Source organism: Camelus dromedarius, chromosome 5 (genome assembly GCF_036321535.1).
Source record: "Camelus dromedarius isolate mCamDro1 chromosome 5, mCamDro1.pat, whole genome shotgun sequence".
NCBI classification, from domain to species: Eukaryota; Metazoa; Chordata; class Mammalia; order Artiodactyla; family Camelidae; genus Camelus; species Camelus dromedarius.
In genome coordinates, this window is record NC_087440.1 from 3332595 (window position 1) to 3347601 (window position 15007).

At 39.2% G+C, this 15007-nt stretch overlaps 1 protein-coding gene across 1 annotated transcript in view; it reads left to right on the plus strand.

Annotated features, from left to right (window-relative positions):
* Window positions 1-15007, plus strand: part of LOC105093284 (IQ domain-containing protein H) — a 121140-nt gene that overhangs the window by 48669 nt on the left and 57464 nt on the right. The window contains exon 9 of the mRNA XM_064486353.1: window positions 7881-8072. Coding sequence (XP_064342423.1) covers window positions 7881-8072 — 192 coding nt within the window. The remainder of the gene's footprint in view (window positions 1-7880; window positions 8073-15007) is intronic.

Below are 15007 nucleotides of genomic sequence, written 5' to 3' on the forward strand. Positions count from 1 at the left end.
GCCTTGCGCCAGCCCCTTTACCTCTCTGGCCCTCTGTTCTTCATCTGTAAAACAAGGTGATGGATTAGATCATTTCAAAGTGCCTTCCAGCTCTGGGGTCCTCTTCCCTGAGACCTGTATCCTCAGAGTCCGCTCCTCAACTTCCAAGCAGGAGGCAGGCAGCTGGCACTAACGGATGCACCGAGGCATATTCATAGTGTAGGTCTGCGTCTCTGCGGATAGAAACAAACAGGGAATATTGGAGTATTTTAAGCACTTAATACTTCTCATAGTTTAAGTTTAAATGATTTGAGTAATTAATCATTCACAGGCAATCAACTTTCAAAAATACAAAAATTAAACTCTCGCTTTCAAACCACATTTCCGATCTCATCTCACATTTCCTGCTCATGGTTAGTTATGGTTTTATTTCTTTCCAATGGGTTTGAAAGACTGTATCAGTGCCAATTTTCATTCAAATGGCTGGCTTTGAGGAGGTTTTCCTAAAGTGTGCCAAAAATCTGTTTGTATGTGTCTCCAAGTTACTATACAGTGTTTGAATCTGTAATGGGAAGAAATGCTGTTATAAAGTCATCGTGTCTATTTCTGAACATTTTAATATTTATGAAGACATCCTAAACAGCACCTTTTATCTCAGGTCCCAGAAGGAATTAGTGGTGATAAATTAAATGTAGCTATAACGTTATGGAATTAGGGACATTTTAGATTTTTGTCATCTGTGTTAATCCACTGCCTGGATGTGATGATACCGATTTTCTCTGAGTGGTCACAAAAGGCCTGCGGTCAGTAATGTGTCCTCTGCCATCAGTCGCTCACATTCAAATCTTTTTTAAACACACGTTGAGCACAATACTGTGATGTCATCTTGCCTAAAGAATAAGGCTGCCCACAGATGACGTCCTAGAGCCGGGTAGAGTTCTTGCCAATAAAGACAAGCAACCCTAGAGGAGATAGAAATCCATCCTGGCAGGAAATGTGCTCAGAAGTTGAACATTAGGTTCTACTGCTGCATCTGCCATCCCCTCATCATACCTCGTAAATCCACCAGACCTCACTACTCAACCTGTAAAATGGGAGCAATCATGGCAGCTATGGCATGAAACCTGCGCTAATATTCCAGCCTCTGCTGTTGAACAGCTGTGCGGCTGTGGGCAAAGCACTCGAGCCTCAGTTTCCTTGTCTCCGAAAGAGAGACTGCTAACTGGTGCAGTGTTGCACGGATCAAATGAAAGAGTACCGTCGAAATGCTGAGCCCTTATGAACTTGACATGGGAGGACTGCCCCCTCTGAAACGTTCTTCTAGGTACCCTGGAAAGCCCATCACATACACTGTGACTCAAGTCGCCAGCCCCCCCAGACATATCGTTTTTCCACATTTCCTCACTGGAATAATTTGTAGGGAAAGGAAAGAAGTGAAATAAACAAACGGGATAAACAGTGATCGATCAGATGGGAAATGCAAACTCACAAGGTGCTGTCACCAGCCACGGTCTAACGGAGCGCTGGATTTCCTAGAGCTGCATTCTCAGAAGTTGGTTTTGAAAGTGGATTTAAATTATAATAGAAAAGGCATATTGCATAGATCCGAGGAGCTTAGACTAGAACACTTACTCTGAAGGAAGGGCTCAGTGGGGTAAATCAAATCAGTCCTCTTCTCAGAGGAACTCGGTTGTCTTTTAAAAATTTGGGTAAAGTATACCTAAAATTGACCACTTTGACAATTTCAAGTGTACAGTTCAGTGCCATTAAGTACATTCACACTGTTGTGCAACCATCACATATCCGTTTTTAAAACGTTTTCAACATCCCGAGCAGAAGCTCTGTACCCATTAAACATTATTGTTTATCATTATTATTATGGTTTTAACGGGAACGTTACTTCACAGCTGGAAGGACCCTAGAGGCTTCTAGTTCAGCCTCTCATCTGAATGGGGGAACTGAGGCTCAGAAAGATCGAATTTGCTAATCGACTTGCAAGTTACAAATTTAGACAGGATTGAAATCCAGGGGCTCTCCTCAGTCTCTTTCTCTTATACTCAGCAGTTATACCCACCAACAGTTTGCAAATTGGCACAGCTGATGCTCCCCCCAAATTTCTCCACATTTCAGTGCCATGTTGAGTAGATAAGTTGACTCAAACTGGGGGAGGAGGCGCTGGTCTACAAAACCCCTTGGACTCTCTCACACATGGCACTGTATTATTTGCATGGCATTTTAATGACTATTTTTTTTAAAAGAATTTCCTGTGTAATAATAATTACTACCATTTATTGAATATCAACTTAATGCCATGCATTATAATAGGTGCTTTACATTCACGATCTTATTTTATCCTTAGAGCAACCCAGCAATTGGGTATTTTTATTCCCGTTTAGCAGGTGGAGAAACTTAGGCTCAGGGAGTCTGTCATTTGTCCAAATTCAGGTAGCTTATAAGGGACAGAGCTGAACTCAGAGCCAGAGATGTTTGACTCCAGCACTTTCTCAGGTGCCACAATGCCCTCTTCTCTGGAGGAAGTGAGCATGCTCTTTGGGTCTCATATTCCATCCTAGGCTATGCCCATCCCCACCTCATCAACTCCTACCCTTCCTTCAAAACTCACCTCAACCCCAGCCTCTTTCATAACAATAATACAAGCTCATATTCATTAAGTGCTTATGATATCCAAGGCACTTCTCTGCCTTGGATTAGTTATGCATTAATTGTACTCATCTGTGTCCCCACTCCTTGAGCACAGAAGCACACCTGTATTAGTTTTGCTGTGTGCTGACCATCTGTCTTCATCCTCTGCCCCTCTTAGGCACGCCAGGACTATCTATGTAACTGAAAGAGAGTTTCCATTGGAAAAGAAATTTGAATGTGGCTGAAATTCCCAAATACTTTCCATTCCTAAATCGTCTCTGTGGACCGTTGGTTCAGAACCATGATAACCATCATAAAAATAAGGAGTTTCTGAAATGGAATTTGTGGTAGAACTTTGGGAAGAAGAGTATCAAGTCAAGTGCCTTTTTCCTACCAAATCGTTTAAAGAGTTGCCAGATTAGAAAACTGCAGGCCTTTTTTCTTCATTTTTTGTATTGATTTTCCAGACACTTTAGCGTTAAACCATGCCAGAAGTGCTGCAGAGATGAATCACTATTATCCAAGGGCCGCCAGCCTCTTTTCCTTCTGACAGAAGGATAATTCCATGTGGATCAAATAAATACAGATGTGTAGTAATTAGTTCTAGTCCCAGCGAGCCTATTTCCAGCACACTAAAGATGTGAGCGATTATGGAACCTCACCCCAACAGCTTTTATCAATTTAAACTGCTAAACAACAGGATAGGTCATAACCCAGCCTGCTATTAATAATGCATTTATTGTGCACTATGTGATAAATTAGGTGTATGGACGACAAAAAGAACACCTTTTAACAAGAATAATATGTTCTGCCCCCTGCAGAAGCAGCATATGTGCCTGGCCACTCACCTGATGTACAGTCCCAAGGCCATCAGAAGAATAAAAAATCTCATCCAAGGGAAGGAAGCCTACATTGTCGGCGGGCTCCTGCACAGAGATGATCTGGCCGTGGCGGATATGTTAAACACACCCATCCTGGGCCCGGAGCCTGAGCTGGCTCACCTCTACAGCACCAAGTCCGGAAGCAAACGGGTCTTTGACAGTGCCAATGTGCCCGTCCCTCCTGGAGCGTGTAACATCTATGGTCACCAGCAGGTATGTGGGGTGGACAAGCAAGGCTCTGCTCAAGTACTTCCCATCCTCTTGACCTCGCGGGAACGTCAGGTCTTCTGGAGGCAACCCTACCCAATGACGACTGTTGTGGGAGATGTGAGCTGGTCTGGTGGGATCTACTTTAGGCCTTCGTGTTTTCAAAGTATCTTCCTATCGGCCTTGCCAAGATGCCTGGAAATTCCAAAGTATTGTCCATTTGGATGAAGGAATTGAATGTATTACTCTATCAATATTTATGGCTTTAATGTGGATTAGTTCATCATCTTATCAGTTAGCTAGTCATTTAGCAGAAATGTGTGCATCAGTTTTGGAGAAAAGGAGCAGGTTTGGAAAGTACCACGGAGTAAGCCTTTCTGTCAAGTCGTGTTGCAGAGGGCACGTGGTAGAGGGCTGCAGACATCCGTGGCTCTATTTTAAAATATCCCGGCTCCCCAGGAAGGGGCCATATGGGAAGGAGGGGGAAAGCTCAGAAAGGGGAAGTGAAATGGCTCCAGGAAAAGAACTGGCTGCTTCTGGGTTTTGCCTTGGTCCGAGGCTATGGTTATGCATTGTTCCAGCAGATAGTTAGGGCCCTAATTATTTGGAGAACTATAATATTAGCCACACAAGATCAGCCAGTAGAGAACTAGAAGTTAGCCACTTTGAGTTAGCTGTGGCAGGTGTTCTCCTATTTAACTGCATCTTTCACAATAAAGAAAACAGAAGCAAATGGCTGTTAACATGTCCTAACCTCGGTTTCAGAACATCTCTTAGCCATTACTCTGAGCCCAACACAGGTGGTCCCAGGCACTCAATTCTGGGGGAACTAAAGACCTGAAGACAGTGAGGGTGTTTGTGAGGGACACTGTTCAGGGCTCACGCTTCTTCTCTCAGAGGCCTGATCACGGTGCTTGCACCTCATAGCCACTGAACCCCCAAATCAAGCCTTTCAACAAATCATACTTTTCAGAAACTAGTGTGAAGGTATCAGTGATTAAATTGCCCTGCAGTGTTTCATCTCGCTCGAGTGTTCTTGGGCAATACGTGGGCTCACGACGGAAGATGGCAGAGTCTGGAAAAGGCACAGGCAATTTGAATGGAAGTAGAAAAGAGGGGCTCCCCCTGAACTGGCGTGTCCTTCCCATTGTCATTAAACTCCACTGGAATTTGAAGGTAAAAAAGTGGATTGCTTACCTCTGCTTCCCTGTAGAATACTAGGCTGACAAACAATATAAATGCAACGTGTTTTTAAATGATGCGATTTCATATGTGGGCATTACATTAAACAATCTTCAAAACTTTAAAATGTAAATGCAATATTTACATGGAGTCTTGCTTTCATCCCCAGTCTTTGCTATGAAATATTTTAGAACTCTGTATGGTGATTGTAGCTAAAGATGCAGGCACATTTAATGCAGCAAAACCTCCCTCTAATACTGATATTCAGAAGTGGGATGAAAACCCTCTCCTCACAGACAAACTGGATTTGAGGGGTGTCAATTCACCTGTGGCATGTGCAAATCGTACCACAATAAACCAAGTAGCAACTGAGGTCTGCGCTACTTGTTTGGGAACCACATGTCCGAGGTCATAAGAATTGAAGCACTCCACTGAGATTTTCCCAGAGAGTGACTGATTTATCTGAGCATGTCAGCGTTTTGAATTTCCAGATAGTGATGAGTTAATAACACTGACTTTTTACCGATGTACCTCATAAACTTAAAGCTGGTGAAAGAAAGCCGTGATTATTTTAATTTAGGTTAATAAACATTCCCAACTATCAGCTGGGTTTTAGTAGTAGATGTTTTTCGACTTCTGCCCCTACCCCAGTATAAAAGGAGTGGCGATTAAAATTATATTACATCTTTTGAGCAGATAGACTCAAATAGAAAATGATAAATGTTTGGAAATAGCATGGAGTCGTTTGGTTTATGATGAAGTTATTTATTTCTTTATTTTTAAAATCCAGCTTGAGCACAGTGAGCATTTCCTATTTTGATCCATAAAGTAACCACGCAAGCTCTCTTTCTGGCATGTGCCCTGTATGAAATATCGACGGCTTTGGTTAAATAATCAAAAATGGCGATGCTATTTTAAAGCACTGTTCAATTTTCACTTAAAGATAGCACATAATTCTTTCCAGTGGTGCAGTCTTTACGATACTATTGATCCTTTTCATTACTGTAGGGGATCCATCAACAGGAGCCCATTTATTGGATTCTCAGAAGCAACAAATAATAGGATTTGGAAGAAACAGATGATAATTCTGTTAGTAGTTGAAACCTCCAAATATACAATACATCCAAATACACAATGAAAAAGGCTGTGCCAGAACACCTTTCCTCTCACCGGTACAAGAATTTTATTGGATATTAACAGGCCAAAGACCATTTCTACTTCTGCAACAATATGACCATAATACAACAAATAGAATCTACCTTCTCAACACAACATTCGAGAAAGAAGGGAGGAAACTTTGGGAGGCACATTAAAAAAATTCCTGGGCCATGCTCATAGCCATCTGGTGTATAGACCAGAGTACTTCTCATTGAAACACCCAAATTTATCCACACACACTAGTTGATAATTAGAGAGCTAAGGCAATTGCTTTTTCACCCTAATTGAATACCCCATGGTTGCACGGGGCTTCCGGGGATCCCAAATATGCCTGTTTTGTTGTGACTTCCACACTGCTCTATAGTGTAACATCCCCAGGAAGATTTGCTAGGAAGACCCAACTCAAGAGAACTGATTGTACCTTTAATCACAATAACTGTAATCTTCCAGCTCCAGATTTCAACAGAACTATAATCTTGAGTCCTTTCACACTCTCTAATTAAAAAAAAAATCCACTTGGTGAACAAAAACTCATCAAAAGGAGAGAGAACAGTGTTGCAGAGGCCTTCTTAAGCGCACAGCGTGACCAAGGCTCAGAAGGGAGAATGCTTAGTATTGTTTTGTTTCTTTCTGTGACGTATAGACTGGACAGTCTGATGGAAAAAAAATGAACAAAAAAAATCATTTTGTGATCTAATGAGTTATTTTTCACCAAGGCTCTACTGAAACCATATTACTTATAATTAAGTAGTCGTGCGGTAGACTTTTTGCCTGATTCAAACTTACCCCAAATGGCTTACTGACCATTAGGAAAGTTGCTTTCCCTGTTACTGACTTCGTTTTCCACCTCCCCCTTCTCCTCCACCTCCCTGAAGGTTGAGATGGGCAGAACGGTGGAGAGAGTGAGCTTAAGTGTTGGACTCAGAGCAGCCTGGTGGAGTCTCTGCTCTGCCACTCAGTGCTGTGTGATTGTGGACCAGTTATTTAAATTAGCTGAGTCAGATATTTGCACATAAAATGAAAATAATAATGGTGCCTACCTTATAAATTTTTGTGAGTATTAAATGAGAAAACTCATGTAAAGAGCTTAGCCAAAGGCTTAGGTCCTACTGAGACATCAGTAATGTTAGATATGATGATGATGATGATGATGATATTAGATCTTGAACTTCTATCCTTGCAACGTCCATGTGATAGAGCCCAGGTCTTTAGGGAATATAGCTTCAAATAAGATTAGGATAGGTGTATATTCCAAGAAACTTGCTTTCATAAATGTTTTTACCTCCTTTGTCTTGTTCATATAATACACTCGGTCAGCTGACAAAACAAAGGTATTTCATGAATGCTAATGAGGAAAAAAATTAGTTTAACTGTTTTAAGATTGTAGGCTTTAAAAGCTCTGCAAAGCTCCAGCCAGTTAAAGTTTTCAAAACTGTAACTTTTTATAGTCTTGAAACTATTAAAAAAAAAAAACATTTGAAGAATCAGTAAGTAAATACACAATTCTCTGAAAAAGAAAGAAAATAATACCAAGGTTCAATTACAGACATTCACAGATTTTTTTTCTTTTGCCTTCAAAAGCCAGCAAAATAGTTTCATAATTTTTCATAAAGAAGATTATATTTTAAACATGTCTTTGGTCCCACTGGTTAGCGTTTCTTTACATCATGTATATATCACTTAAAACTTCTTCTAATCTGTCTTTAAAAGATAGCCAAATGAACAGACTGTTTGAGATTAAGACACATGAGAAGTACCACGACTAAGTTAAGTAAAAACGAATCCAGGAGACCAGCGGTATTAAATGTTGCTGTGTCTTTGGCCCCACAGATGATAGAACAGGGGAGCCAGCTGATCGTCGATCACCTGGAAATCCAACGCTGGCTCTTTAAAATGGACTTCGAGTTCGGGGGAAATGGGACTGCATTTTGTGACATTCCTTCCCACCTAAAGTGCTACAAGCGGGTCCTAAAGGAGAGTCACAGATACGGCCGCGAAGACTGGAGCAAGAAATGGGCACAAGTGAGTGTGCGATGGTGGCATAAACCAGAAGTGTCCTGTGCACAGTTAGGAGATGACGCAAAAGGCTCGGCTGGGGGACGAGGCGCTTACTTCTAGACCTGTCACCTACCAGCAGTGAGACCTTAGGCAAGCTTTTTACTTTCCGAGGCCTCAGTTCTTATATACAAAGTTAATGAGGTTGACTAGGCTATTTTAAATGTTCCTTCTTAGGGCCCTGAAAGTCCTCAAATTGATTATGATAATTAGGAAGTAATTTTTTTTTTACCATATTCAAACAGCATTACAGATCTAATCATTTGCTCTAAGTGAATCTTGATCATATGCTTCGAACAACTGTTGTTATTAAGCTAGCTGTATTTTATTATGAGAGAGAAATTCTATTAGTGAATGTTTGTCACCTGGAAGCTAATGTATAATAGCATTCTGTCAGCAGTCATATGTTTTTGAAGACAATTCAAGGAAATTTATGTAAGTGCTGGTCCCTGTGAGATGTTGAGAAAACAATACATTCTAGCAAGAAAATCTCCAGGCAGAAACTGAATAATAGGTAAAAAAAAAAAAAAAAGTCTTAGCATATGACTGATGTGTGTAGATTTTTCCATGTATATTGGTGGAAAGAGATGATTTGTACAACTTCTTAGTCTGTTTCAAACTTGCTTAATAATTAATTTTATATGGTTTATCTGAATTCAGCCCACCATTCTAAAAGTTGCCTCACTTTGCATCCAGAGGCCTCAACTCGCCTGGCTTCTCTTCATCTCACATCTCTGTTTTGGCTGACATACTGGTGAAAGCAGAACTGATTAGGAAAATCCAGACACAAATTCTATTAACTGATTCCTTCCCCAGCGACGTCTGTAGTGGTGGGCTGCGCGGTGATTTGCATCTGCTCTGAGCATCCCACTACGGAAGTATATGAATCAGGACACAAGTGATAGAAAGGGAGGGGCACGTAAGAGAGGACCACATAATTCTTGTGAAAGGAGATGACGAATAAATCCAGAGAACAGTCAGAAGGGAGAGTTCCCTGTGACAAATGTTCCTGTTCTCCCCGTGATCTATTCTGGGCTTTTCTTCCCCCTCCATCAGTGAAGGGACTCAGTGCGGTACCTGTCATGGCCACCTTTTTACATATTATTTAAAGGATACCAAAGTGAATTACTCTTCTAGGAAAAAATAAAACAAGGAAAATGTATTTAATTTTGAAGCCCATGGAGGTTTCTCTTGTGTTCTCTTTCAACTGGATTTTACTTCATCCTGTATAAGAAAAAAATTTTTAAGCAAAACCATGGAGATTCAAATATAAAAAGTGGAACTTTTTTAATCTAAAAAAGTGAAATGCAGTGTACAAAGAATTTACTGTTCTCAATATTCCAAACCAATAATTTTTAAAGAACACTCCTGACACTAGACTATGATACATTTGAAATGTTTGACTTTAAACTTAAAAAAAAATTTCAAATATTGGCATTTGGTTGACTTGCACTTAGAAGCCTGACTATATATTATTTAATTTCAATTCTTACACAATTTTAAATTGTCAGCAAATACATTTGTCATTATTGTTAATGTTGTTAAATGTGAAACTCTTCGATAATTAATAATCTATCTAAATCAGCTTTTAAAACTTAGGGAAGAATAATTATTCAGAAATCTTGTTACACTCTGAGACCTGTGTTTAGCTACGGCCATGGTATGGTTAGAAGCCAAAAATAAAGTAGTTTTGAATAGCTTTTTTTTTTTTTTAATAGGAGACTATTGACATTCTTTTGCCTTCAAAGTGAAATCAAAGTGGAGTGAGCTGCAATCTCCATTGAGGGTAGCTATTGAGAATTTAGGATTAGAATTATCCTTTGTTCCAGAAGACCATCGTAATGGTGCACATTTAGACATCAAAGCGTTACTTTATGAGCACAGGCATGTTTTAATGTCCTATTACAGTTTGTAGACCTGTTTCTTTTGGATAATGAAGATGTTGTGTCATCAAGCCTAGCCTGGCACATACAAAACATATGCTGGCAGGTTATTAAAAATTTCAGCTTCTTGATGAAAGACTATCCTGCAGGCTAAGAGTCCAGAGAAAGACTCCATTCTGGGAGAATTATTAGAAATGAGAATATGACTGTAAGCACTAAATTATGTTAATACTTACAAATAGCATCATTTGCATAGCAGTTTATGACACGATACCATGATTTTTCTCATTGGTATGTTGTAGGCAACAGATTAAAAAGAGTGCTGTTTATGGGAGTTTGAACTGTTTTAAGATTCTCTTGCATCCTATGCAGATATTGGTTTTAGATGTAGGCATGATTCAATGTAGACTCAAAGATCTAATATAAAGATCATCTTTTTGTCTGCCTATCTAATTGAGGACCAGAGTTATTTGACTAGTTGCAGTTGAGAGTTGGAACAAAATCACGGACTCAACAAATGCTGAAAAGCTGAAATTACATTTAAAAAATCTATGTTGATGCAAAAAACTACTAGAACTGATAAACATTCAGCAAAGCAGCAGGATACAAAATTAACAAAAGAAATCTATTGCATTTCTTTATACTAACAATGAAGTATCAGAAAGAGAAAGCTAAAAAGATCCCTTCTGAAACCACATCAAAAAATAATAAAATACTTAGGAATAAACCTGACCAAGGAGGTGAAAGATTTATATAGTGAGAACTATAAAACACTGATAAAGGAAATCGAAGATTATTCAAAGAAATGGAAAGATACCCCATGCTCTTGGATTGGAAGAATTAATATTGCTAAAATGGTCATACTACCCAAAGTTATCTACAGATTTAATGCAATCCCTATCAAATTACATTTTTCAGAGCACTAGAACAAATAATTTTAAAATTTATATGGAATCACAAAAGACCCAGAATTGCCGAAGCAATCCTGAGGAAAAAGAACAAAGCTGGAGGTATAACCCTCCCAGGCTTCAGACAATACTACAAAGCTACAGTCATCAAAACAGCATGGTGTTGGCACAAAAACACACATATGGATTAATGGAACAGAATAGAGAGCCCAGAAATAAACCCACACATCTATGCTCAATCAATCTTTGACAAAGGAGGCAAGAACATACAATGAAGAAAAGACAGTCTCATCAGCAAATGGTGCTGGGAAAACTGGATGTATGTACATCAATGAAGTTAGAACACATCCTCACATTATACACAAAGATAAACTCAAAACGACTTAAAAACTTAAATATAAGACATAACACCATATAACTCCTAGAAGATAACATAGGCAAAACATTCCCATAAATTCTAGCAATGTTTTCTTAGGTCAATCTCCTAAGGCAAAAGAAATAAAAGCAAAAATAAACATATGGGACCTAATCAAACTTATAAGCTTTTGCACAGCAAAGGAGACCATAAACACAACCAAAAGACAATCTATGGAAAAAAATATTTGCAAACAATACAAAGGACAAGGGCTTAATTTCCAAAATATACAAACAGCTCATACAGCTTAATATAAACAAACAAAGAACTACTTCCCAGTTGGGAGAATTTCTTTTCAGGTAGTAGGAATAAAGACTTAAGCAAAGGAAGACACACTTGTAGGGGAAAACCATTCTTGTTACATATTGCCACACTACTTTCTAAGAAGGCAGTACTGATTTCCAAGGCCAGTAGCAGAGAATAAGCATACTAGTTTTACCACCACCTTACCAGCACTGGGTATTATGAACTGTTGGCACTTTCATTTTAGATGCCAAAAATGCCTCTTTTTAAACAAATCTTTTTAAATGGAAGTACAGTCAGTTACAATGTGTCAATTTCTGGTGTACAGTACAATGTCCCAGTCATGTATATACATACTTATATTCGTTTTCATATTCTTTTTCATTAAAGATTATTACAAGATATTGAACACAGTTCCCGCAGAAAAACTTTTTTAAAATCTATTTTTGTATATAGTGGCTAACATTTGTAAGTCAAACTCCCAAATTTATCCTTTCCCACCCCCTTTCCCTGGTAACCATAAGATTGTTTACTATGTCTGTGAGTCTGTTTCTGTTTTGTAGATGAGTTCATTAGTGTCTTTTCTTTTCTTTTCTTTTCTTTTTTTTTAGATTCCACATATGAGTGATATCATACGGTATTTTTCTTTCTCTTTCTGGCTTACTTCACTTAGAATGACCATCTCTAGGTCCATCCACGTTGCTGCAAATGGCATTATTTTATTCTTTTTTATGGCTGAGTAGTATTCCATTGTATAAATATACCACTGCTTCTTTATCCAGTCATCTGTTGATGGACATTCAGGTTGCTTCCATGTCTTGACTATTGTATAGAGTGCTGCTATGAACATTGGGGTGCACGTATCTTTTCAAATTAGAGTTCCCTCCAGATATATACCTAGAAGTGGGATTACTGGATCATATGGTAAGTCAATTTTTTTAGTTTTTTGAGAAATCTCCATACTGTTTTCCATAATGGCTGCACTAAACTACATTCCCACCAGCAGTGTAGGAGGGTTCCCTTTTCTCCACACCTTCTCCAGCATTTATCATTCATGGACTTTTTAATGCTGGCCATTCTGACTGGTATGAGGTGATACCTCATTATAGTTTTGATTTGCATTTCTCTGATAATTAGTGATATGGAGCATTTTTTCATGTGCCTATTGATCATTTGTATGTCTTCACTGGAGAATTGCTTCTTTAGGTCTTCTGCCCATTTTTGGGTTGGGTTGTTTGTTTCTTTATTATTAAGTTGTATGAGCTGTTTATATATTCTGGAAATAAAGCCTTTGTCAGTCGCATCATTTGCAAATATTTTCTCCCATCCTGTAAGTTGTTGTTTTGTTTTGCTCATGGTTTCTTTTGCTGTGCAAAAGCCTATAAGTTTAATTAGGCCCCATTTGTTTATTTTTGCTCTTATTTCTATTGCCTAGGCAGACTACCCTAGGAGAGCATTGCTAAAATTTATGTCACAGAATTTTTGCCTATGTTTTCTTCTAGCATATTTATTGTGTCTTGTCTTATATGTAAGTCTTTAGGCCATTTTGAGTTTATTTTTGTGTGTGGAGTGAGATTGTGTTCTAATGTCATTGATTTAAATGCCACTGTCCAATCTTCCCAACAGCACTTGCTGAAGAGACTGACTTTTCTCCGTTGTATATTCTTGCCTCCTTTGTCAAAGATTAATTGACCATAGGTGTGTGGGTTTATTTCTGGGCTCTCCATTCTGTTCCATTGGTCCATATGTCTGTTCTTATGCCAATATCATGCTGTCTTGATTACTGTAGCTCTGTAGTATTGTCTGAAGTCTGAGAGGGTTATTCCTCCAGCTTCATTCTTTTTCTTCAGTAATGCTTTGGCAATTCTGGGTCTTTTGTGGTTCCCTGTAAATTTTAGGATTGTTTGTTCTAGTTCTGTGAAAAATGTCCTGGGTAATTTGTTAAATCTGTAGATTGTCTTGGGCAGTATGGCCATAAAAAATGCCTCTTTTAATTGCTATTATTTGATTACTAGCAAGAGATTCTTTTTTCATGTCCTCATTATTTGTATTTTATATCAGAAACACAACATCTTGGTATTAAGAGAAAAATCTAGGTTTTTCTAGGTTAAAAAAAAAAGCTAGGGAATCATGTTCCCCAAATCATTAAACTACATGAAAAGATTATTTATTTATTTTTATATTTATTTTTATAATCTTAAAATCTCGACTTCTTAGATTATCTTTATGTATTCAGTAGTTGCCAGAGTATTGGCCTAGACATGAGATTAAGCATTTTGTAGATCCATGAATATACTGTAAGGTCTTGACATTTCCCTGTATTTAATAATAATAATAATAATAATAATAATAATAATAATAATAATAATAGCAGCATTGTACAGTTGTATATTCGATCCACAGTTGGTTGGATCGGCAGATACGGAACCTGTGGATACAGAGGGCCAAATGTGTGATGCTATTTTACACGTAGGACTTCAGCATCCTCAACTTTCAGTATCCATGGGAGTACTGGAACCAATCCCCCTAGATACTGAGGGGCGACTGCAGGATGCCTGCTGGGTCCCAGGCATTTCAGCACTTCACATGCACTCTTATTCAATCTCAGAAAACCCCAAAGTCTGACTCGTTTACTTCCACACCACTTCGATACGGACAGTATCGTCACTCTTTTTACAGACAGAGAAACTGATGCTTGGGAAGGTAAGTGACTTGCCCAAGTTCACAGAGCTAGTAAACCACCTGCGCCTGGCTCGGAGCCCACATCCACTCCTCCTGGCCCAGTGCCCTGCCGCACCGAGCTGAATCCGTTTAGAAAAGACCCCTTGTTTGCAAGCCCTGGAGTAGCGTTCTCCCCCAGGTCCCGGCCAGTGTGGCCCGCTGCCCTCGCGGCAGATTTCCTGCTTTCTGCAGAGATGTGGGAAACGCAAACATCCCTGGAAGTCAGCAGCTATTGCTCTAGGATTTCTTCCCTTTCCTGGCCAACAGGGGAGTTGCTGTTGCCAGCAGGCTGGGTGGTAGGAGGCCATCAGTACACACACCTGGCGTTTCAGAGCAGGAGCCCTGGCGAGGTGTCCCTAGATTCAGCTTTGCCGCCTAACTGCCTCACATACCTACTTATGTGCACAGGTAAGAGAGAGTTTTAGTTATCACCCTTTGATCGTCTGTGGGGGTGACAAACTTTCAATGCCTTTCTCAACTTGATACACTAGCACGATCACTTTAGTGAGCCTGTAACTTCTCACAGAGCTTGGAGTAAATAGCCTATCTTCACAATCAGACGTAGCACTAAAAATATGGTATTTAAATATGTTTTTTTTGGATAAGCAACCACATATTTTATTTGTTGTCGTTTTTTAGTCTCCTGTTTCAGGCTGACACGGTGAACTCCCTTTTAAGCAGAATGAGGTTTGGAAGAGGCTAGTCTGAATAACTGAAGATTCAGGATGAATA